The 23,207-nt window shown below is 47.5% G+C and overlaps 2 protein-coding genes across 2 annotated transcripts in view; one reads left to right on the top strand and one right to left on the bottom strand.

Moving 5' to 3' along the window:
* The window catches only part of TRIM71 (tripartite motif containing 71), a 71,631-nt gene extending 50,814 nt beyond the window's left edge, over nt 1-20,817 (bottom strand). The window contains exon 1 of the mRNA XM_008009383.3: nt 19,400-20,817. Coding sequence (XP_008007574.1) covers nt 19,400-20,251 — 852 coding nt within the window. The 5' untranslated portion in view covers nt 20,252-20,817. The remainder of the gene's footprint in view (nt 1-19,399) is intronic.
* A 384-nt stretch (nt 20,818-21,201) lies between these two features.
* LOC103241834 (uncharacterized) lies at nt 21,202-21,773 on the top strand. The gene has a single exon (XM_073023820.1). The coding sequence runs from the start codon at nt 21,202-21,204 to the stop codon at nt 21,718-21,720; it is 519 nt and encodes a 172-aa protein (XP_072879921.1). The 3' UTR covers nt 21,721-21,773.
* Nucleotides 21,774-23,207: the final 1,434 nt, after the last annotated feature.

Here is a 23,207-nt window from a genome sequence, read left to right as displayed (position 1 = left end):
GAGGTCAGGAGTTCGAGACCAGCCTGACCAACATGGCTAAACCCCGTCTCTACTAAAAATACAAATATTAGCCGGGCATGGTGGTGCACACCTGTAATCCCAGCTACTCAGGAGGCTGAGGCAAGAGAATCACTTGAACCCAGGGGGCGGCGGCTGCAGTGAGCCCGAGATGGTGCCACTGCACTCCAGTCTCAGTGACCAAATTAGACTCTTGTCTCAGAAAAAATTCATGTCACTTTCACACAGGACCTTATCATCCATGAAAGGCAGTTCTGAATGGCATGTATAATAGCTGGTCCATGACAAGAAACACCCTCCACTCACACCCCTGAAATGAAATGTCCTTATAAGTTTAGATTTCTGATTAAGGAGGCTCTAGGCTGGGCATGGTGGCTCACGTCTGTAATCCCAGAGGCCAAGGCAGGCAGATCATCTGAGGTCACGAGTTCGAAACCAGTCTGGCCAACATGCTGAAATCCCGACTCTATTAAAAATACAAAAATTAGCCAGGCATGGTGCCATGTGCCTGTCATCTCAGCTAGTCAGGAGGCTGAGGCAGGAGAATTGCTTGAACCTGGCAGGCAGAGGTTGCTGTGAGAGCTGAGATCGCAACACCACACTCCAACTTCGGTGACAGAGCAAGAGCAAGACCTCATCTCAAAAAAAAAAAAAAAAAAAAAAAGAGCTCAGAACCCAAATTTTTCCTGAGAAGAAGAGTCTTCAGGAATGGAAACCACCAATCTGTCACATCCAATTGACCAGCAGGCCTGAAAAGCTATGAACTTTCTCGTAAGCATTCACTAGTCTCTACAAGCAACCTTCCTCTAAGGACAAAAGAGCTTTAGCTCCCCTATACCAAGGGCCACTAGGAGAATACATAGAAACTGGCATTCTGCGTTAGGACTTCACTTCTCCACTGCATGCCCCTTAAGTGCTTGACTTAAAAAAAAAAAAAAAGGCCAGGCGCAGTGGTGCCTGTAATCCCAGCACTTTGGGAGGCCGAGGCGGGTGGATCACTTGAGGTCGGGAGTTTGAGACCAGCCTGATCAACATGGAGAGACCCCCTCTCTACTAAAAAATATAAAATTAGCCGGGCGTGGTGGCGCATGCCTCTAATCCCAGCTGCTCGGGAGGCTGAGGCAGGATAATCACTTGAACCTGGGAGGCGGAGGTTGCAGTGAGCCGGAGATCACGCCATTGTACTCCAGCCTGGGCAACAAGAGTGAAACTTGGATAGTACCTAATCCAAAATAATATAGTACTTCTACATGTACATCATTATCCACGGTACCCCAAATCCCCAGTAATTCTACTTCCCTTTATAAGTGATGTAAGGGCCTCCAGAGGGCAAGCCCTGTTTATTGCTTTATGTCCTCCAACACCCGGAGAGAGCCAGGAACATGGCAGATGCTCAATGAAAAGTGTGTAGATTGAGCGAAATTCACATCCACATGAAATTCACTTCCACATTTTTGGAGCAATCCTTGAGGAATTTGCCTGCCAGCAGGCATCTGCTCAGAGGACAACAATGTGCCCTGGCCATTTGCATTGTGGCCCTTAAAACAGAAAAGAGACAGAATCTGAGCCTTCTGAGAAGCTAAATGCCATAGAGGTAAAGAATTCAGGAGGTTTTTGTTTTGTTTTGTTTTGTTTTGAGTCTGTCACCCAGGCTGGAGTGCAGTGGCATTATCTCAGCTCACTGAAGCCTCCGCCTCCTGGGTTCAAGCAATTCTCCTGCCTCAGACTCCCGAGTAGCTGGGACTACACATGCGTCCCACCATGCCTGGCTAATTTTTTGTATTTTTAGTAGGGACGGGGTTTCACCATGTTGGCTAGGATGATCACCTGACCTCGTGATTCGCCCACCTTGGCCTCCCCAAAGTGCTGGGATTACAGGCGTGAGCCACCATGCCCAGTGACGTTAGTAAGTTTTACAACTATTATCAGATCAGTAGTAAGCCAGGACATCAGACATTGCAACTTTTCATCCTTAGAGACTTGACCATATCCGCAGCCCCTAAAACTATACTTTTCATAAATCTTTTTGAGACCCGTGACCAGAGAAGCAGGCCAAATTCTCCACAGATTTGTACTAAAAGGCAACGTAGTTAAAGGAACTTTCTGGGCTGGTGGAAATGCCCTATCTTGATTGTGGTGGTGGCAACACAGACTTATTAGACAGTACAAAATGCAATATATATTTCAAAACACCTTTATATCAATGTGTACACAACTAAATTACAGACAATCATAAAGATGGCATTGCATACACATAGGAAATAAGAACAATGATATTATCCATGCTGTTAACAATGATTACATTTGGGGAGTGAAACTGGTAAATTTTTTTTGCTTGTTTTTAAATATACTTCAAGTTTGCCTGTGTTACAGTGACTACTTATTTCTTTTGCAATTTAAAAATCCAATGAAGATAAAAATTGAGGGGGGGAAAAGGCACCTATAAGACAGCAATTCTGTATGTTTTTGAAAAAGCCCAGCCCGGGAATAGGTACATGCTGAAGGAATGGGTGGTTTGTAACAAGACCTAGACCAATACAAGCACCATCACTCGTCTGCTGTGAATAAATGAACGTCTGCAGAGACTATTTCCTTAATAGCTACCAGTATAATAGCTACCAGTATATGGCCACGAAGCATGAACACTCAACTGATTGCAAGCCAGCTGGCATTCACAAGTTAAGGACCTTCATATACCTGCTCTTCATCCACAGCCACTAGCTATTTTCAGAATGGCTTCCCTGAAATCTAAGGTACAAAGAAAAAAAGGACAAGAAACCATTCACTAACAGAGACAGGACATTAGGCTCATCATTTGTTCTAAATAAAATTAGATCCACCTCATATGATATACCAAGACTATATCCTAAAGTGGGACCTAAAGACACAAAATGTAGAGAAAGTAAATGTCTATCACACTAAAATTTAAAATGTATACCAAGTTAAACTAAATGGAGGCAAACCATGGCCTCAGAGAAATCCTTTGTAACACACAACTAGTAATCAGTATTTATCCAAAATACCTACAAATTGAAATTTTTTTAAACCCAAGAAATCAACCCAGGAACAGGAGCAGGGAACTCAGGAGGAAAACTCAAATGGCCAATAAACATACAAAAAGCTCACGCACACCTCATAGCGATTGCAGAAATGAAGAGTAAAACAACAGGACGAACCCTTTTTTTCATTAGATTGATGGCAGTAAGGGAGGGGTGGAGAGGGAGGAAATGTGGCTGGTGGGAGGCAAGCTCTCAGGAGCAAAGTGCTGGGATCTATTAACATCTCAAACGTGCCTCTCCAGGGTTCCAGAGATCTCCTAGCTGGGGAAGCAGTCGGGGGAGGGGAGGATCTCCCTTCTATAAGAGAAGGTAACAGGGACACAAGGATGTGCATTGCTGGCAACAGCCAAATACAAGAGGCAATCAGAAGCAGAGAAAGGCAAAATAAATTTCACACTATAAAGGCCAAGTTTAGTGCAAATAACGACCAGCAAGTCAGTACAGGGTGGCATCTACACACGTTTTTAAGACTAAACTCTATATGCTTGTGTATGTAAATGGTTGCTTGAAAGGAACCCGACGAACCTGGAACACCACACACTTTGGAAAGAAGTGGGACAGGGGTACATTTTAAAAATAAAATTTACAGATAATCCAAACAACAAATAGGTTAACTAAAGTTACTTCCTAGGATAAAAGGTATCCCTGAGAAAAATCTCAGTTTTCTATTCATCCAGCAATTACGAGCTGACTAAGGATGGTGAAGGAAGGAGAAATGAAAAACATCAAATATTATACTCACAGGCATAGACATACTCAGAAAAATTACAACCTAAAATGACAGGCATTGTGAATTCTAAACAAAACGTCATTTTCCCAAAACCATTAAACGTTGTTGTCTTTTAAACACACATTTAAAACAAAATTGTTACCCCTTCCCTCCCTTTTTCACCCCTATCAAGTGTTAACATACTTTTGATTAAGCATTCATTCATCTGGGTTCCTCTTTTCTGTTCACAGTGAGCCAACCTGTCTGTTTTTACTATTTAGAGGGGGAGAGGACCCTCGCACACAGTGATAACATTTACAAATAGGTGTAAAGTCAAGGAATTAAAATGAGAATGTTTCTTAACCTGCTGAAGCTACAGAACTGTTACACCTTGTACATTCTGTCCCCACTCCCCCGCCATCATGTTACACATGCAAAACCTGTGATTTGTCCAGATGTCCTTAACATGCCAATAACGGGAACCCAACAGAGCCTGAAACTCAACCTCTTCTCTCAAACCAGAGCTTAACATCACCTCCTTCCCATCTTCATAGTTTCATCTTGCACACGGCTTTTAAATTTTATTCCATTCAATGCTTTACATACCTTTCATGATGGGGAAGACAACTGGTTTTACGTCTCAACAAGCAAACAAAAAAATCTGTATAAATTAAATTCTATGGGGTTAGGACAAAAAGGGACTGACAGTTCATTCTGCCAGGTCTGTGCTCAGATTCTGTAGTAGACCATAGACAAAACGAATGCTCAAAACGCCAAATGTGAACATCATCCCTCCTTTTTTTTTTTTTTTTTTTTTTTTTTTTGAGATAGAGTCTCGCTCTGTCACCAGGCTGGAGTGCAGCGGCGCAATCTCGGCTCACAGCAACCTCTGCCTACCGGGTTCAGGCTATTCTACTGCCTCAGTCTCCAGGGTAGCTGGGACTACAGGCGCACGCCACCGCGCCTAGCTAATTTTTGTATTTTTAGGAGAGACGAGGGTTTCACCATGTTGGTCAGGATGGTCTCCATATTGACTTTGTGATCCACCCACCTCGGCCTCCTGAAGTGCTGTGATTACAGGTGTGAGCCACCGCACCTGGCCTCCCACCATCCCTCCCTTTTATGAGAAAAGGAAAAGCTCATTTTCCAACTTTAAAACTGGCTATACTAGAAGTAAAATTCCCCCGATCTAGGAAACCCTGGTATACTTAATGCCTTTCATTGTATGCCTGGGTATGTTAACATTTGTGTATGTAATTAACACACAATCTACTTAAATAAACCAACAATAAAGCTGCAGATGAAGACAGGTAACAACTTCAGCTGTAGGATCTCAATCAAGGAAAGTCTGGATTTATTGCACAACAGGCTTAACATGAAATTTGTAGCTGCTTTGTCAAGTCCCAAATGTCATCTAGACTTAATCACTATCTCCTGCTATGAGAGGCTTTGCTATCCTTTCTTCAAATGGTTTCCATTTATCACCATAACAAACACAATCACTCTTTCACCTACCAAACTTCAGTTTAAAAGTGGAGACACTTAAACCTTACTTCACTTATACACAAGGAGGTAACTCTGAGCACCAAAGCTCCAAATATTTTGGGTCAGTCCACAGCTGAATAGAGCTGTGTTTTTCCTTTGTATTTGCAGCACCTATGTGGTTTTCAAAATCAAATTAAATTGGAAAAACTAATTTTCCTCTTGAAATATTCCTCTAAATCCCTGAAGGCTCTTTTCAAGCTAACGACAGAAACAAAGGAAGTAGAAACCTGTTGTATTAGGAAAATGAAGAAAATTAAAAACAAACAAAGATGCATTTTTTCCCCAAAGATCAAGGATGGGGGTGGGGCACAGTAGGTGCTTCCATTAGCCCTATGTAGCACTGTCCCCATATTAATTCTTTCACATTAAATTTCTGCATAAATGTCTTCACTTATAAATAGTGGGCATATTGCAGAAAATATTTCATTTGATTCTCAAACAAAAAAGTCAGGTCATTCTTCCCACTGCACTTTAGCCTGAGCAAAAAAAAAAAAAAACAAAAAAAAAACGTGCTCAGTACTCCTGTAGCCTGTACTCAACCTCCCCATCTCACTCTTAAGATTATAACCACCATGCACTGAATGTCTTACTTCACACTGGGGAGATAGCCGGGGGGTTCCAGCTATCCACAGATGCTCCCTCTGTGCAACAGCAGCAGCCTCCACTCCAGTCAGAAGCAGATTAAGGACACAGCCAAGGCAGGGAATCATCTTATTATCCCAAATGTGAAGTCTACAGCAGGGAGGTGGGACTGTTTTGCTCTCTGCTGTTTCCCCAGGGCTTACTTTATCAAATCAGTTTTCATAGAAATTCCAGTTTCCATAGAAATTACAATATTCTGCACCCCTATTTCATCTTTACTTGAGCTGGGTTAATTACAATAAGCAGGTTTGGGAACAACAGCCTTTTTTTTTTTTTTTTAAGACAGAGTTTCATTCTTGTCACCGAGGCTGGAGTGCAATGGTGAAGTGGTGCGATCTCAGCTCCCTGCAACCTCCACCTCCCGGGTTCAAGTGATTCTCCTGCCTCAGCCTCCCAAGTAGCTGCGATGACAGGCGTGTAACACCAAGCCTGGCTAGATTTTGTATTTTTAGTAGCAACTGGGTTTCACCATGTGTTGGCCAGGCTGGTCTCGAACTCCTGACCTCAGGTGATCCACCTGCCTCGGCCTCCAAAGTGCTGGATTACAGGCGTGAGCCACTGCACCCGGCTCAGTCAATAATTCTTTATATTATCTATTAATTAATGTGGCTCTGGCCCCTGATATTATTTCTTCAATGTATCAATCATCCACCCCCTAGGAAGGGAGGAAGAGGAGGGGACCCTTATATCTTCCTTACGGATGTTGAAAGTAGTAGAAATAATTAGGAAAAGGTCTAATTTTTAAACTTGTATTATTTTTTAGTATTATTTTTTATTGAGACGAAGTCTCACTTTGCAACCCAAGCTGGAATGCAGTGGTATGATCTCAGCTCACTGCAACCTCCACCTCCCAGGCTCAAGCAATCCTATCTCTTGAGTAACTGGGACCACATATGTGTGCCACCACACCTGGGTAATTCCCCAACATTACTGTTCATTCAGCCTCAAACTCATCTCCCCATCTGAACTTATTTGGATTCCATCAACTTTAGCAGACAGGATCTCATTCTGTGGCTCAGGCTGAAGTGCAATGGCATGATCATAGCTCACTGCATCCTGGGCTAAAATGATCCTCCCACCTCAGACCCTCCCCACTCCTACAGTAGCTGGGACCACAGGGGCACAACTACGGTGCTCGGCTAATTTGCAGAGACAGGGTCTTGCTTTGCTGCCCAGGCTGGTCTTGAAATTCCCAGTTTCAAGCCATCCTCCTGTCTCAGCCTCCCAAAGTGCTGGGATTACAGGAATGAGCCAACGTGCATGGCCAACTTTAGCGTTTAAATTTCATCTAGTAATTTAAATAAGGCCACATAAAAAGTGGCCATATAGGGAAGTAGAGAATCCCCTCCCCGCAATTCACCTTTTCCTTTTCAGTTTTATATTCCCAGTCAAACCACAAGACTAAAGCAAGGAACAGAAGGTAGACTGCTCTTACACATCTTCAGCGAAGAGCACAATTCACACAGAGCAGAAATAGGCATTCAAATATTTTGAAGGCAAATTTTAACATATCAAGTTCTGTCAGCAATGAGAAACTGCCCAAGTTATTTCATGGCATCAAATACTGCTTGGCCATCAACCAAAACATATCTTTTAAGGAAGATAACGGCTGGGTGCAATAGCTCATGCCTATAATCCCAAGTACTTTGGGAGGCCAAGGAGGGCAGATTACTTGAGGTCAAGAGTTCAAGACCTGCCTGGCCAACATGGTAAAACCCCATCTCTACTCGAAATACAAAAATTAGCCAGGTGTGGTTGCACGTGCCTGTAGTCCCAGCTACTCCGGAGGCTGAGGCAAGAGAATCACTTGAACCCGGGAGTCAGAGGTTGCAGTGAGCCGAGATCGCGCCATTGTACTCCAGCCTGGCCATCCCAGCAAGATTCTGTCTCCAAAAAAAAAAAAAGGAAGATAAGCAACATTGTTTAATTTCATGAAAAGCAACTTTAGCTGTTTGGCTGCAACTTCCAGGAAAAGTTGAAGCCAAATTTTTTCATGATATTTACAGTTATGGGCACATACACTACAATATAACTTTTTCTATCTCTTTCAAACCACCTTCATGTGAAAGAGCTCCCCATAAATAGGTCTGGAAGATGTAGCCACCCCTATCACTCCCATCTTAAGGGTCAGAAATTAAGTCAGTTAAGTGACTTGTCCAAGGTCACACAGGGCAACACTAGGACTTAAATCCAGTCGTTATTCTATGGCTCATGGTCTTACCTACACCAAGAAGCTGTGAGCATTTTTCAAGCTACTCTTTCCCTTTCATCTCCAAAATCCCCCAACGGTCCCCCACCCCCATCTATATAATGTGGTTGGAAAAGTCCATCAAAACTCAACATTTGCAGGCAGGCACAGTGGCTCACGCCTGTAATTCCAACACTTTGGGAGGCCGAGATAGGTGGATCACCTGAGGTCAGGAGTTCGAGACCAGCCTGGCCAACATGGTGAAACCCAGTCTCTGGTAAAAAAAAATATCAAAATTACCCAGGCGTGGTGGCGGGCGCCTGTAATCCCAGCTACTGGGGAAGGTGAGGCACAAGAATTGCTTGAACCCAGGAGGCGGAGGTTGCAGTGAGCCTAGATCGTGCCACTACACTCCAGTTCCGGCAAAAAAAACAAAACGTACAAACAAAAAAAATCCCTCAACATTTGGGGCAGGGGGAGGCATTCTATGGCTTGAAAACTAAGAAGTCTCCTCTGTTTCTGCAAAGGAATGAAGGCAGAGCTTGGGCATCTTCTGAGGGTCAAACCCAACTTGCATTAACTCATTGGAAGTTGACAATCAGGCAAAAGCTGGAAGTGGTCCTTAAATCCGCTGATATCGACAGAGGCCAGTCTTAGTGTAAAAATCCCCACTCCATTAATGTCAAATTGCTCTGAGGTGTTGGGGCCAGGGTGAGAGGGCATGGGGACAGGAGCAGGAGGTGGGCTCCATTCCCGGCAATCTGGAATAGAATATGCCCAGAGGATGCACCTCACCCTGACACTATGAGATGCAGTTATCATTTCAAGAGATTAACAAAACTCAAAGCTTTCTCCCTTGCGAAATTATCGTTCTGGTAATACTTACTAAATTAATTTTGGAATGACAAGCAGTTTTTTGCAAGATGATTACACTCAGTTTTTGGCTAAGAGACCAGAGCCCATTTATGCTTTTTAATTTTCTCCTTAATGACTTAGACTCCTTAATGACTTAGGTCAAAGCAAGAAGATAAAATCAAAACAAACAAACAAACAAAAAAAACACATGTAGAGGCTGGGCACAGTGGCTCATGCCTATAATCCCAGCATTTTGGGAGGCCAAGGCAGGCGGATCACCTGAGGTCAGGAGTTCAAGACCAGCCTGGCTAACATGGTGAAACCCCATCTCTACTAAAAATACAAAATTACCCGGGCATGGTGGCATGCACCTATAGTCCCAAGTACCTAGGAGGCTGAGGCAAGAGAATGCTGGAACCCAGGAGGCAGAGGTTGCAATGAGCCAAGATGGTGCCACTGCACTCTAGCCTGGGTGACAGAGCAAGACTCCATCTCAAAAAAAAAAAAAAAAAAAACTCAGGCCGTAAATTTAGTATTAAGCAGATTTTTAAGGATTAATCTCAAAAAGCTACATTTGTCAGTAACACACGTTACTGTCACATAAATAGCAATGTGGAAAGAGTGCTAGACTAGGAGTCAGGACAGTTTCTGATCAAGTCATTTCATACCCCAGGCCTCAGCATTCCCATTTGTAATGGAAAAGCTTCTTCTATGAAGACTTAAGGCCTTTCTTGTGACAATTTGATTCTTCTTCAGATGCCTCCTCCAATGCATATACACACACACACACACACACAGACACAATACCACGACATTAATGCTTACTAAATACTCCAATTGCAGAGATTAGACTGTTCCATTGAGCAAGTTGATCTGCTTCCTTGATATGCCACAGTTTCCCTTCCTCTCCCCAGCTCCCACACAATATCCTGGCTTTAAAGATTAGTGATGGTGGCAGGGTATGGTGGCTCATGCCTGTAATCCCAGTACTTTGGGAGGCCAGGCGGGTGGATCACAACAAGGTCAGGGGTTGGAGACCAGCCTGGCCAACACGGTGAAACCCCGTATCGACTAAAAATACAAAAATTAGCCAGATGTGGCCGGGCGCGGTGGCTCACGCCTATAATACCAGAACTTTGGGAGGCAGGCGGATCACCTGAGGTCAGGAGTTCGAGACCAGCCTCACCAACACAGAGAAACCCTGTCTCTACTAAAAATACAAAATTAGTCGGGTGTGGTGGCTCACACCTGCAATCCCAGCTACTTTGGATCACACCATTCCACTCCAGCCTGGGCAACAAGAGTGAAACTCCATCGCAAAAAAAAAAAAATTAGCCAGGCATGGTGGTGCATGCCTGTAGTTCCAGCTACTCAGAAGGCTGAGGCAGAAGAATCGCTTGAACCTGGGAAGCGGAGGTTGCAGTGAGCCGAGATCACACCACTGCACTCCAGCCTGAGCAACAGAGAGAGAGTCTGTGTCAAAAAAAAAAAAAAAAATTAGTGTTTTCTAGTGGAGGGCAGTGGCTCATGCTTGTAACCCCAGTACTCTAGGAGACTGAAGTAGGAGGATCACTATCACTTGAGGCCAAGAGTTCAAGACCAGCCTGGGCAACAAAGTGAGAACCCCATCTCTACAAAAAAAATTAAAAAGAAAAATTAGCGGTTTTTAAACACATCATAGAAAATGTAAACGGGGGCCAGGTGAGGTGGTTGTGGGAGGACAGGCAGGAGGGTGGCTTGAGCCCAGGAGTCGGAGACAAGCCTGGGCAACATGGTGCAACCCAGTCTCTATAAAAAGAATTTTTTTTAATTAGCCAGGCTTCGTGGCATGCACCTTCTCGGGAGGTTAAGGTGGGAGGATCACTTGAGCCGGGAAGGTTGAGACAGCAGTAAGCTGTGATTGCACCACTGCACTCCAGCCTGGGTGACAGAGCAAGACTCCACCTCAAAAAAAAAAAAAAGTTTACAATTGCCTTCAATTGTAGGGCACTGTGCTATAAGACTTTACATGTCAGCTCTAATCCTTACAACACCGCAAAGAGTTACCCTCATTTTACAGATGCAAAAACTGAGGCAAAGCAGAATCTAACCTAGAACCAGAGCACTCAAGCAAAGCCAAATAATTAAACGGACACTTGATTAAGACTGCCTATCAGGAATCTTACTTTTTTCCAACTATTACCCTAAACTTTCTACTCTCCTGCTCAATGCTTATCTACAACACTTCTGGAAGCATTTTCAGTACAAATCTATTGATAATCCTAAGTAACAGAATTGTCTCCCTTTGACATTGATCTCAGAGGTCACAGACCAAAATGTGGAGACACACGATCTAAACTCCTGACTTCCTTTAAGTGTCCCACACATGGTAATAATGGCTGCTGATGCCACTCATTCACAATTCTTCTTTTTAAAATACCAGTGCTTAAGTAGTCATCAAGTCTATACTCAGCAGCAAACCTTAAGTGCAGATTTTTTAATATAACACCATTTTAGTAATTATCCCAATCAGTCTCAAAAGAGTATGAAATGACTTCCCCAAATCCACTGGCATTTCAAGAAAAACATTTTAACTGCAAAAGGTTAAGACAAGAACAAAATGGCTGGCCAAACTTTCCAGAAGTAACAGCTACAGGATGCGGCAGCCAACAGATGTTTACAAAGGCTCTCATTCTCAGGGGCGCCTGACCTGACTGACCACTCAGGCTCCAAAGTCCGTTCAAGGGCCCGTGGAATTCACAGGGTGTCAGAGCCAGAAGGGTATGTCCTCAGTCTACACAACTGATCTGCATCCACTTTATTCTTTTTGTGCCCACCGCTCTATTTAAAACCTATTAATGTTGACAAAATGTGCTATTCTGCGGAAGCTCATATAAATGATCACAATCAAGAGTTATGCCCCCTTGCAGGGGGCGGTGGCTCACGCCTACAATCCCAGCGCTTTGGGAGGCTGAGGCGGGTGATTGGAGACCAGCCTGGCCAATATGGCGAAACCCTGTCTCTACAAAAAATACAAAATTAGCCAGGCATGGTGGTGCATACCTGTGAACCCAGCTACTTATGAGACTGAGACAAGAGAATCGCTTGAACCCAGGAGGCAGAAGGTGCAATGAACCGAGATCAGACCATTACACTCCAGCCTGGGCAACAGCGTGAGACTCCACTTCAAAAAAAAAAAAAAAAAGGATTATCCCCCCACACTTCATGACAAAGGACCTCATTCCCAATAATCACAACTTCAATACGCTAACATAATTACTGAAAACAATATTTTTATTGCTAAAGACTACTACTTCTATGTGGAAAATTGTTTTTGAGTGAAATACAACTGGCTGCTAATTTTTTGTTCCAACTGATAATTTAACTATAGCTTCATTAAAAACAAACTCACAGCCGGGTGCGGTGGCTCATGCCTGTAATTTCAGCACTTTGGGAGGCGGATCACGAGGTCAGGAGATTGAGACCATCCTGGCTAACTCGGTGAAACCCCGTCTCTACTAAAAAAAATTACAAAAAAATTAGCTGGGCAGACGCCTGTAGTCCCAGCTACTCAGGACACTGAGGCAGGAGAATGGCGTGAACTCGGGAGGCGGAGCTTGCAGTGAACTGAGCAGAGATCAGGCCACTGCGCTCCAGCAACAGACTATGTCTCAAAAAAACAAACAAACTCACCTGGTCGGGTGTGGTGGCTCACACCTGTAAACCCAGCACTTTGGGAGGCCAAGCTGGGTGGATCACTTGAAGTCAGGAGTTTGAGCCCAGCCTGACCAATGTGGTGCCACTACACTCCAGCCTGGGTGACAGAGCAAGACTCCCTCTCAAAAAAAAAAAAACAAAAAAAAAACAGAACTCACCTGATGGGAATTAAAGTTCAGGTTAGGAACCATCTAGGATTAGAAAATCTACAGTAAGGACGACCCAAAAAACTATTAGCCTAAGTCTAATATGAGTATCTCTAAAACTCAGGTTTGGATGGGAGTTTGTTTTTGTTTTTGAGACACAGCCTTGTTCTATCGCCCAGACTGGAGTCCAGTGGCACAATCCTGGATCACTGCAACCTCTGCCTCCCAGGTTCAAGTGATTCTCCTGCCTCAGCCTCACTAGCTGGGATTCGCCCGGTTAATTTTTGTATTTTTAGTAGCAAAGGGGTTTCACCATGTTAGTCAGGCTGGTCTCCAACTCCAGGCCTTATGTGATCTGCCCATGTCGCCTCCCCAAAGTGCTGGGATTACAGGCATAAGCCACCGCACCCCCCCCCCCCCCGAGGGCAGTTGAGTGGGATCGTCCCCCATTTCATTTCATTCTACCTTCAAAGCCAGTTTGTAAGTAAACTGCATTTATCTACACCACGAGGAAGCCAAGAAATGGCATGGGAGAGGCAAAGATTTACCTTGGAATATGGTTTAAGTCAAACAGTTTCAAATGTAAAGGGACCCCACTAGGCCTCCTACTCCTCCCACTTTTTAGGTTGACAAGTCAGAGTCTTGTCAATCAAAACAGTCAATCTGGTTTCAGCCAACTCAGTTTGTGAGTATAGACAAAACCTCAAAAGGAGGGGAATAATTTAGTATTGAACAAGTAGGAGGTCACATCAGCTTTAGAGGAAAGATGGATCAAGCTTACTCTTGCAAGCCACAATGCATGAAAGGTCAAGAAGAAAAGCGCTAACAGAGTGGGCTTCAATGGGTGGCATCTTGCTCCCTTAAGGCCACTGTAATTCTTTATCATTATCTTTCTCTTGCTCTCTTCCAAAATGGCAGAGATAGCAAAAACAGCCTTAGTGAGCCAGGCCTTTAACCTTTATTAGTTTTATGGGTGGGAGTGGGAGAAGGGAAGCCTTATTTTGAAACTGCCTGCATAGTATAGAATTCATCTCACCCTTTTGCCTAAGCGTCAAAACTGACACTGAAATGGTCCTTTATTTGCTAAGAATGAATACAGACAAAATAAACCTTGCCCTGTGTGGAGAACCGGATGGAGAAATGGCAAACCATGTGACTTTTAGCACCAGAAATAACTCAGAGGGGGTTAAATTTTAGACCTACAGAAATAATGAAAATTCCTCTTGAACTAGAAAAACTTACAAACACGTTTTACCCTGGCAAACCACTTCAAAAAGCATTTTAGCCTTTTCACCTCACTGACAGCTTCCACAAGAGCTAACTCCCTTACTATACATGCGCGATTATTAGTTATTTTTTTCAGTAAAAAGACGAAAAGTCCAATTATGCTCATAATTTTACATGTGAGGAGAAAGTTACATCCATATTAAGTAGTACTTGAGAAAACTACACATTTTAGCCTCCTGAGATCCTTCTAGAAAATAACTAAGGGCCAGGCACAGTGGCTCACACCTGAATCCCAGCACTTTGGTAGGTCGACGCAGGCAGAGCACCTTGAGGTCAGGAGCTCTAGACCAGCCTAGCCAACATGGCAAGGTTTCCCCATTTCAAGTACACCTATTTCACTTTGAAAACAATGTTGGCCGGGCGCCTGGCTCACGCCTGTAATCCCAGCACTTTGGGAGGCTGAGGCGGTCGGATCACGAGGTCAGGAGATGGAGACCATCCTGGCTAACTCGGTGAAACCCCGTCTCTACTAAAAATACAAAAAAATTAGCCGTGCCTGGTGACGGGCGCCTGTACTCCCAGCTACTCGGGAGGCTGAGACAGGAGAATGGCGTGAACCCGGGAGGCGGAGCTTGCAGTGAGGCGAGATGGCGCCACTGCACTCCAGCCTGGGGGACAGAGTGAGACTCCATCTCAAAAAAAAAAAAAAAAAAGAGGAAACAACGTCAATGATAAAGAACAAATATTATTGTCAAATGAAGACCTGGCAGTCTAGAAAAAGTACCCGTTTTGTTCCCAAATATCTTGTTTTCCAAAATGTATATTCCTAGAATTGGAAATAAAAATCTTGTATCAAATCTATGCAATCCCCAAATAACTACAGTTTATCTTTTCAAAGGAAGGAAACTGAACAAATAATCACAAAAGGTTTCCCAGACAGTGCTGATACTACAACAGCCTCCATATTACTAGCACAGTTCATGACACCTTATGCCTTCAAAGCAACCTCATCAGCACAGGCTTGCCAAACCAGCCATGGCCCCCACTTCCTGAGGGTCCATGTTGAAAAATCCATTCCTATGCACTTTAGTGGAAATAGCTTAAGCCCACAAAGGCTAAGCAATTAACATATCAATAATGAACATTTCCCTCCTATATATTTTTATCAAGCATTTTCTGAAATCAGTAGGCTTCCATATGTCTACCTGCTGAACTGGATTCAAAGCAGCAACCTCTGTAACTATTTCCAAGGCACATAAAGTTTGGTTTTCCAGCCAGTAGGTGAGATGTCTGCACTCAGAGGACATATTCACCCGGTAGTGTAGAGCAGGTACAGAAATACTAGATACCCATTTCTGTTCACTTTCTCTTGTTGTCCTTACTTTAAAAAAAAAAAAAAAAGGCTGTTGAAATTAATATGAATCAATCAGATTCCAATTAAAATCCCAATTTCAGCTAGAAATTCTCAACGTTTATCATAAATTTCACCAACTTAGTTACATCTGATAACTTCTAAAGAAGGAAGAGAGGACAGTATAAGTGGGAAATTTGTATTATGCTTTTAAAAGTATTTTGGTATGGATTTTATAATTTACGCAAGAACATGCATATAATTTAAAAATAAGCGTGCATACACTGAGTATATGCAGGCTCGAAAAAACTTAAGACTTTGAGAACGGAGAATAATATACACTGGTGCTGAATACAGGTATGGTCCCATTTATGGTGACTCGCAATATACGAAACAGAAATTCACACAACAACCGATTATTTTAGGCAGCAAACCTTGTTCCAAGAGTCTGAAGCCACTTTAAGTTTCCTGCCAGGAGACAGTCCCAGGGAGTGCTCAATGTTCAGGGTCAAATCAGGTTGGAATTCTAGAACTTTTATCTTCAGGTGGCATTTTAAAACCCAACGCAGGGACCGCATGGATACTACCAACACCTGTACCCCTTTTTCCAGCCAGAGACTCCAGAAAATTCCACCCCCGGACCCGCCTAACTGGGAACAATATTGCCATCCTCGGGTGGAGGGGGCTACAATGTGTTCCAAGTGGCAACAATGTCACCCCCACTGCCCCTCACCACTAGTGACAGAGGCTTTCCTGGGTTCAAACCTTGCTCAACTTCCCGCCATTCACAGAATCCTGACGCCCAGCTTAGGCACAGAACACACCCAGGATTTCTGCTCCCAGTGTCCCCTCCAAGGCTGCAAAGGGCTCATGTCCCATGTGCCAAAAGCAAAACAATGCTAAAAGGCCACTTGTGAGTAGCTGGAGCAGTGCTCACAACTCCCTAGTTGTTAAACTCTTCGTCCAAAACTCAAGCGAAGACCCTTCTCCATGACCAGAGCAGCCGTGAACACCCCAGCGGGTGCCTGCGGGGAGAAGAGCAGCCGCCGGCCAGGCCACGTCCCCAGAGCCGAGACAGGCTCCGGGCTGGCCGGGCGGCGGCACAGGCCCGTGGCGACTCTGCCTGCGCCCGCCTCTCCCGGGACCCGCGGCACGCAGCGGGCCCGAGGCCAGCTGTTCCGGGGACGGCGGCCTCGCATTCCCCGCCAGATGCTGGCTGGGCCACGGAGCCTGCAGGTCTTTCGGACTCTGGAGGCAGAGAACTAGTGAAAAGCCCCAACTGTGCTGTTGAAATAAGCCAAAGAGAGTAGCAGCAAGCAAGTCTCATTATTTCGTTGAAAAACCCAAAGATTTCCAGGTTATCATCACTACGGCTTAAAGCCAATTGCTCAGACAAGACACCTCACTTGCCAATCCTAAGGAGACATTTCCAAGGGGACGCTTATGGAAGAAAGTCCCCTTGGGCGAGAGACCCTGCAGGCTGGGGTAGGGTGTTTGGGCCTCCTTCCCAAGGTCAGGTGGCCTTAGTCACTATGAGGAAAAGGTGCTGCTCTGAATTATTTAACGGAGCCTGTTGACAAGGGAAGTAACTCAGTTAAGGAGCTCGTCTTAAAAATTGAGGTAGACAGTATACACATTAAAATAAGTGGATTTAGGCATTCAGTATACCACAGTCAAGATATGGGTCTATCATCCTCCAAATGTAAATGTCCTAAAGCTCCTTCCCAGCCAGAGGGATGTCTTTTTAAAGGAACAATATTCTCAAACTGTTAACGTGATCACTTCCTTCAAAGAAAAGGAATTATTTAAGCTGTGGGTGGAACCGTTTATGAACCTCACTACCTGGCAGTGCTTTCTCTCCTAAACACTTGTCTTCTACTCAGAACACTGGTTTGTCACCTTTAATCTCAAATTTCTGGCGTTCTAAATCCAGGAATGAATAAAAGGGCCAAACAATTAATTTCCAAAACGTTTTTCATGAAAAGCTAAAAAGAGTAAGTAGAATCTTGCTCAAGACTGAGCAAATTTTATGTTAAGTATTAGTTACTTCAGCCTGACATCGCGCATGCTAAAAAGTGAATCTGAAGAGCTTCCGAGTACCTCCCACCCAGGGTGAGTGGAGCGCTTCACTTCTCAATTCACACTCCCCAATGCAGTTTGAAGGGTTTTCTAATTTTAAAAGTGAATCAATCTTTTACAAGTCTGCCAATACTGAGCATCTACTGTTTCAGTCTAAATAAAAATATAGGTGGATCTTTAACTGGAAATATAAACTGACGTTTAAACTAAAAGCACCTCTCAGGAGGGAAACTCCTGGATTCAACCCCATTCTGCTCGCCCTGCATTTGATCCCAATCTGCACGTGAACCGGCTCCATTCTCCCGGTCCTGGGATTTGGATCGGCATTTCCCTCAATCATTCATTTTTCTAAAAGTGCTTAAAGAACATGAACCCATAATATGTTAAAACTAGGAGTCCATTCAAAGTTTAAAAATGAAAACTGCCCCCTAGCTTCTTACCTAGAAGGAACCCTTTAAATGGAGATACCCACAAGTAGATTAGAATTTCCACTTTTTCCCAACAGGAGAAGCCAGCTAAAGGCCATCAGGCAATGGCTCCGCCCTTCTCCCCAAATAGCAGGTTAGGAGTGGAAAAAGGTAGCAGCGCTGGGCTCACCTTTGCGGTGCTCGGTACCCACTCTCCAGCTCACACAGGCCATGACCCCCCACTATGGTTTTTAAAGCCTCTGCAGTCTCCAGCTTACGCTATCAAGACTTTCACCCACACTCTTTCTCACCGGTCTACAGGTAGATCGCATAAGGTACTGACCCCCTCCGGCAGAGCCCGCTTCTCAAGACTTTTGGCCTGCCTTTATTGGGTTCGGGGGAGCAGAAGATACTCGTGTAATACCAAAGGAAACGAGAAAGGGTTCACACTGTGTGAAAAACAAGCAAAAGTTTACTCGACAGCCCAAAGGGCGAAATCAAGCCCGAGGGTTGCGATGTAGCCCTAAGACCCTTCGCACTCCGGCGTTCCAGCAGCGTACGGCTGCCTTGGTCTTTTCCAAGGAAGTGGAGCCCCTGGTTGAGCCGGGTGGATACCTCCTAACCAGGGAAACCGGTTCCTGTAGGGCTTGGAGTCCGGGCAGGCGGGCGCGGCCCAAGAGACTCAGGCGGGTGAAGGTAACGTCGTCCCCTTATTCTGCTTCTATCTCGGGGTGGAGCCGTGGGCCTACGAACGGCGATTTCACGCTAGGAGAGTTCAGGGGCCAGAACACGCATTTCAAACAATATAGGAAGCAGCCGCGGAGAGAGAAGGGCTTAAGGGGCCCTTGGCCCTCAAAGATCCACAGACTCTCCCACTCTTACCCAACATAAGGAGGCAAGGACTACCACGCTGTCCCAACAACAAAAAAACCAGTCTTCCCCTCACAAGTGCGCACGTGGAAACCAGGTCTACGGAGGCACACCAACTCCACGCACTCACCCACACAACCACCACACAACCATCCCTTCCGGGCTCACGCCCTATTTTAAAGGCAACAACCTATGAGTTTTCCAAACAAAAATCTGAAAATAAAGGAGACCCTTCTCATCACGTTGGGAGGCCTCCGGCGCGCCCGCGCCAGGAGGCCACGTCTACAAACACACCTATCTCTTCCCAACTCATGCCTAACTGAAGACGATTGCCGCGTTTTGCCACACACAAATTAAAATCGGAAAAGGGAGGATCCCACGCTATGGGATATTTCGGGGCCCCTCGCGACACTTACACAGAATCCACTTCCACATACTTCCCAGGTCATGATCTACTTTGGTAGCGAGGACTGCCACGTAGCTAAAGGAAATACAAAGCAAATCCGGAGAGGGCCTCCCCCCCTCACTACGGGACCGGCCGAGAGACCACTGTTGAGCATACACGCAGTTATCTGGTGAACACAAACACACGCCCCCATGCACTCACCTCGTCGTCGTGGTGCTGGCAGAAGCCGAGGCGCTCGGGAAACACTGAGAGGATGGAGAAGGGTGGGCCAGGAAAGGGCGGCCCGAGCCCCAGCTGCTGCGCCGCTGCCGCGGCACCGGGACCCGGCGGGCCGCGCTCGATGTAGTGGTCCTTGGTGAGGCGCACGCGCTGGTGCGCTCGGACGCAGTTGTCGCACAGGTGCTCCTGGCAGTCGAGGCAGCGCGAGGAAGCTGCGTTGCCCTCATCGCACGAGCTGCAGCCGTGAGGCCGGCGCAGCAGCAACGCCGACGGGGAAGCGGCCGGGCCGCCGGGTGCCGAGCGGGAAGCCGCGGGCGGCTGCGGTGCCTGCGGGAGTGGCGGTGCCGAGGCGGACGCGCGCGGGTGCGCGTGGTGAGCGTGGTGCCGGTGGTTGCTGTGGCCGCCGGCGCCCGCCGGGGCGCCAGCGCGCCCGTTCTTGGGCGGCGGCTCGTCGGCAGTAGCCACCACCGCGTCAAGCAGGTTGCTGAGCAGGAAGGCGGACGAAGGCAGCGCGTCCATGCCCGCCGCCTCTGTTAGCACTACTTTCTGGTCGCACACCGGGCAGCGCAGCTTGAGCGGCTCTCCAGGCGCGCCGCCGCTCGCCGCCGGCAGCCGGTGCGCCTCGAGGCAGGGGCGGCAGAAGGCGTGCAGGCAGGGTAGGACGTGTAGGCGGCGCGCCGCCGCCCCAGGGCCCCCGCCACCGCCCCCCGACGACGTGGACGTCTGCGAGGAGGACGACGACGCGGACGAGTTGGAGGAGAGCGGCGCCGGCGAGCCGCACATCTCCTTGCACAGCAAGCAGATCTGGAAATCGGTCTCGGGGAACGAAGCCATTTGCAACCCAGCCCGGAGGAGGGAGGAGACCAGAGAGGAAGAGGAGGAGGAGGAGGAGAGAGCGGACGAGGTGGGTGGGGGAGCCACCGACTCACTCAGAAAAATGCATCGATTAGGCCTGCAATCCGGGAGCCGGCACCAGAGCAGCGCTGCCCGCTTGGCTTCGCCACGTCCGGCCCGAGCGCTGCCACCCCCGACACTGCAGGCATTAAATGCCACTATCCAGCGGCAACACAGATTCCTCCGGATAACTTGGGTGCCGCGTGCCTTCCGAAGAGAGAAGACCGGAACAAGCCCCAACAGGCGAGGGGCGAGCGGGGGCAGGGAGGTCGGAAGACTCCCTGGAGCAGCTGGGGCTTCGCTTCGCGATAGCCGAAAGGAGTTCCCAAAAGGAGAGTTCTCTGTGCAGCCCCAGTCCTGGCGAGAGCAGAATTTGGTTCCACGAGTATTTGGTGCGTTGCTTTTCTTTAAACGAATCTAGTCTGTTCTTGGGAGGGGAAGGCGCCCCAAACTAGTAAAGGCGGGAGCGGCGCGTCGCCAAGCCGGTGTCTCCCCGCGCGACGCCGGCCGCCCCGCCGCATGACGCGGCGGCTAGGGGCTCCTGGGTGGCCCGGCGTGCTGCGCTTGGGGCTTGCGCACCGCCAGGCGCGGCCTCGTCTGCAGGGCGGTGGGCCCCGCAGCAGCTGCAGCTCGTGGTGGCCCAGCCGCGGCCGCACGCGTGCAGTACGCACGCGCGTCCCACGCGCCTCGAGTCTCCCGCGCGCTTGCCCAGCCGGGCCGCGGCTGCCCGCGCTTAACACGCACGCGCGCCCCACGCGGCCCGGAGCCCTCGTGCCCCCGCCTCGCCTGGCCTGGGCGCTTCCCGCACACTCCTTCCCCTTCGGCTTAGCGCGCGGGGCCGCAGGTCCCCGCGGGCCGCCCTGAATTATTCATCGGCAGGAAGATATTAGATGTACCCGCTCCGCGCGGGCCGTCGTGCAATGCTATCCGAGCTCCGCGCGCGCCCTGCGCCCCTCCTCCTCCTCACGTCCGTCCTCTCTGAAACCTTGGCAGCGAAGGGGGATCACATTTCCTTTGTCATTGGGCCATTTCGCCCTCGCCTTGGTCCCCCCTCCGATCCCGAGCCTCGGGGATGGAGGCTCCTCTCAGGCGCGCTGGAATCAGTGGAACCGGCAACAGCCCCGCGCGGCGAGCTCGGGAGCCGCGTGGCCAACGCCGCCGGCTCGCGCCCGCGTCATCTTCTTTCTGAAACGAATCGCCGATCCGGACGCGGGTGGCCTCGGCCGCGCTGCGCCTACCGGGCTTTGCTCTCGCCGTGCCCCGGCCTCCTGGGGCTTTGCACAACTCCCCCAATTCGGGTTGCGTGCGCGCGCGCGCGCCCCCTCTTTCTCTGCTTTGCCGCCTCTTCCTCCTCCTCCTCCTCCTCCTCCTCCTCCTCGTCTCTTCAGTACGCCGGTTATTGGGACTGATCGGAATTCGGAATCCTTTTAATCTCCAAAGGAGCAAACTCACTTCCGCCCGAGTGCTGGGAGGGGGCTGGGGGAGGGGAGGCAGGGGAGGGGGCTCCAGGCAAACAGGAAACATTAGCCCTCTCAGCACGGCCCGCTTTTGTGTGCTCCCTCCCTCCTCCCTCCAACCTCCTCCCTTCTCCCGGCCGCTGGGGAGATGAACGCCCCCGGGCTTCAGTGTGACGACCTTTGAAACCTTCTGAGAGAGGAGCAGAGAACGACTCTTCCGTTTATTTAAAAAAGAAAAGATTTCATTCTGAATCCCTGGCTCAACCGAGACTGATATCCACTGCCTTGGAGATCTCGGTTTTTACCCACCTTTTTTTTTTCTTTTTACGTTTTTTAAAGGACTCTGCATATCTGTGATCACCAAAACATCCCACGGTTGTGTGCAGTTGGATGCGTGGAATTAAGCGAATCTGAATTCTGATCGGCAGAGGGGCCAGAGTTCCCTTTTGAGTTTTAATGGGACTGGGGGGAAGCAGGGGGCAGCTGTTCTGGGGAGGCGACCTGGTGATGGCCCCGCAGCCATCTGGGTGGTGCCCGAGGCCGCCTGAGCGGTTCTGGGAGAGAAACTTGCATGGCCCTGGAGAGAGACTCACTTGGAAGGGCGAGGAGGGCCACTTACCAGGATTTAGGTAGTATCTGGCCTGGAGGCCAACGGGGTAAAAATTGTCCCTTCTTAACACTATCTCGCTGTTAGTGATATCCTATTTAACCTGGTACAGGCAACAACCTGATGACTCTCAAAAACATCGTGTTGTGAGAAAGAACCCAAACACAAAAGAGTTCATACTGCGTGATTCCATTTCCAGGAAATTCTAGAACAGACAGAACTAAGCTATGGGGAGAGGAAAAGTACCCTTGGGGATGAGGAGGTATTGACTGGGAAAGGGCATGAAGGAACCTTCTGGGATAATGAAATAAAAATAGATTGCCATGTATGTACATTTGTCAAAACTTATAAATGCCGTTTAAGATCTGTGCACAATTTCACTGTTCAAATTATACTTCGATAAGCAATTTTAAAAAACACCTCAGTGTCCAACCTTCATAACTATGCCTGGATCATAAAGATGGAGAAATTTAAAAACACACTATGTGGACCTCCCCAGCTCCTCTAGTTTTGCTCATTGGAATCCATGGGATGATCACCCTGGAAAGAGCCCTTAAATCAACCCAGCTAGACACATGTGCTGAAGGCCCTAGGAAGCTGCAGAAGTACCTCTCCAAAAGGATGAAGCCATCTCAGGGGCCAGGGTGCTGTCCTGTGATGGGAGCATTTCCCAGGCTGAGGAAGAGCCCGGCAGCCCCACCAGGAATGCCTAAGCCCTCAGCTGCCCCCAGAGCTCCCTCCTCAGCACCTGGAGCAAAGCGAAGATCAGTGAACATTTACTGAAATGTGTAAGGAATGAAAAATTACTGATCAAATAAAACCAAAACAGAGC

This window comes from Chlorocebus sabaeus, chromosome 15 (assembly GCF_047675955.1).
Source record: "Chlorocebus sabaeus isolate Y175 chromosome 15, mChlSab1.0.hap1, whole genome shotgun sequence".
In the NCBI taxonomy this organism is placed as follows: Eukaryota; Metazoa; Chordata; class Mammalia; order Primates; family Cercopithecidae; genus Chlorocebus; species Chlorocebus sabaeus.
The sequence above is the reverse complement of the archived record's forward strand: the minus strand, read 5'-3'. Positions and strand labels throughout refer to the sequence as shown.

Excerpts from the sequence above, each read along its gene's own strand:
- LOC103241834 (XM_073023820.1), top strand. The coding sequence starts at position 21,202 with ATGTACCCGCTCCGCGCGGGCCGTCGTGCAATGCTATCCGAGCTCCGC.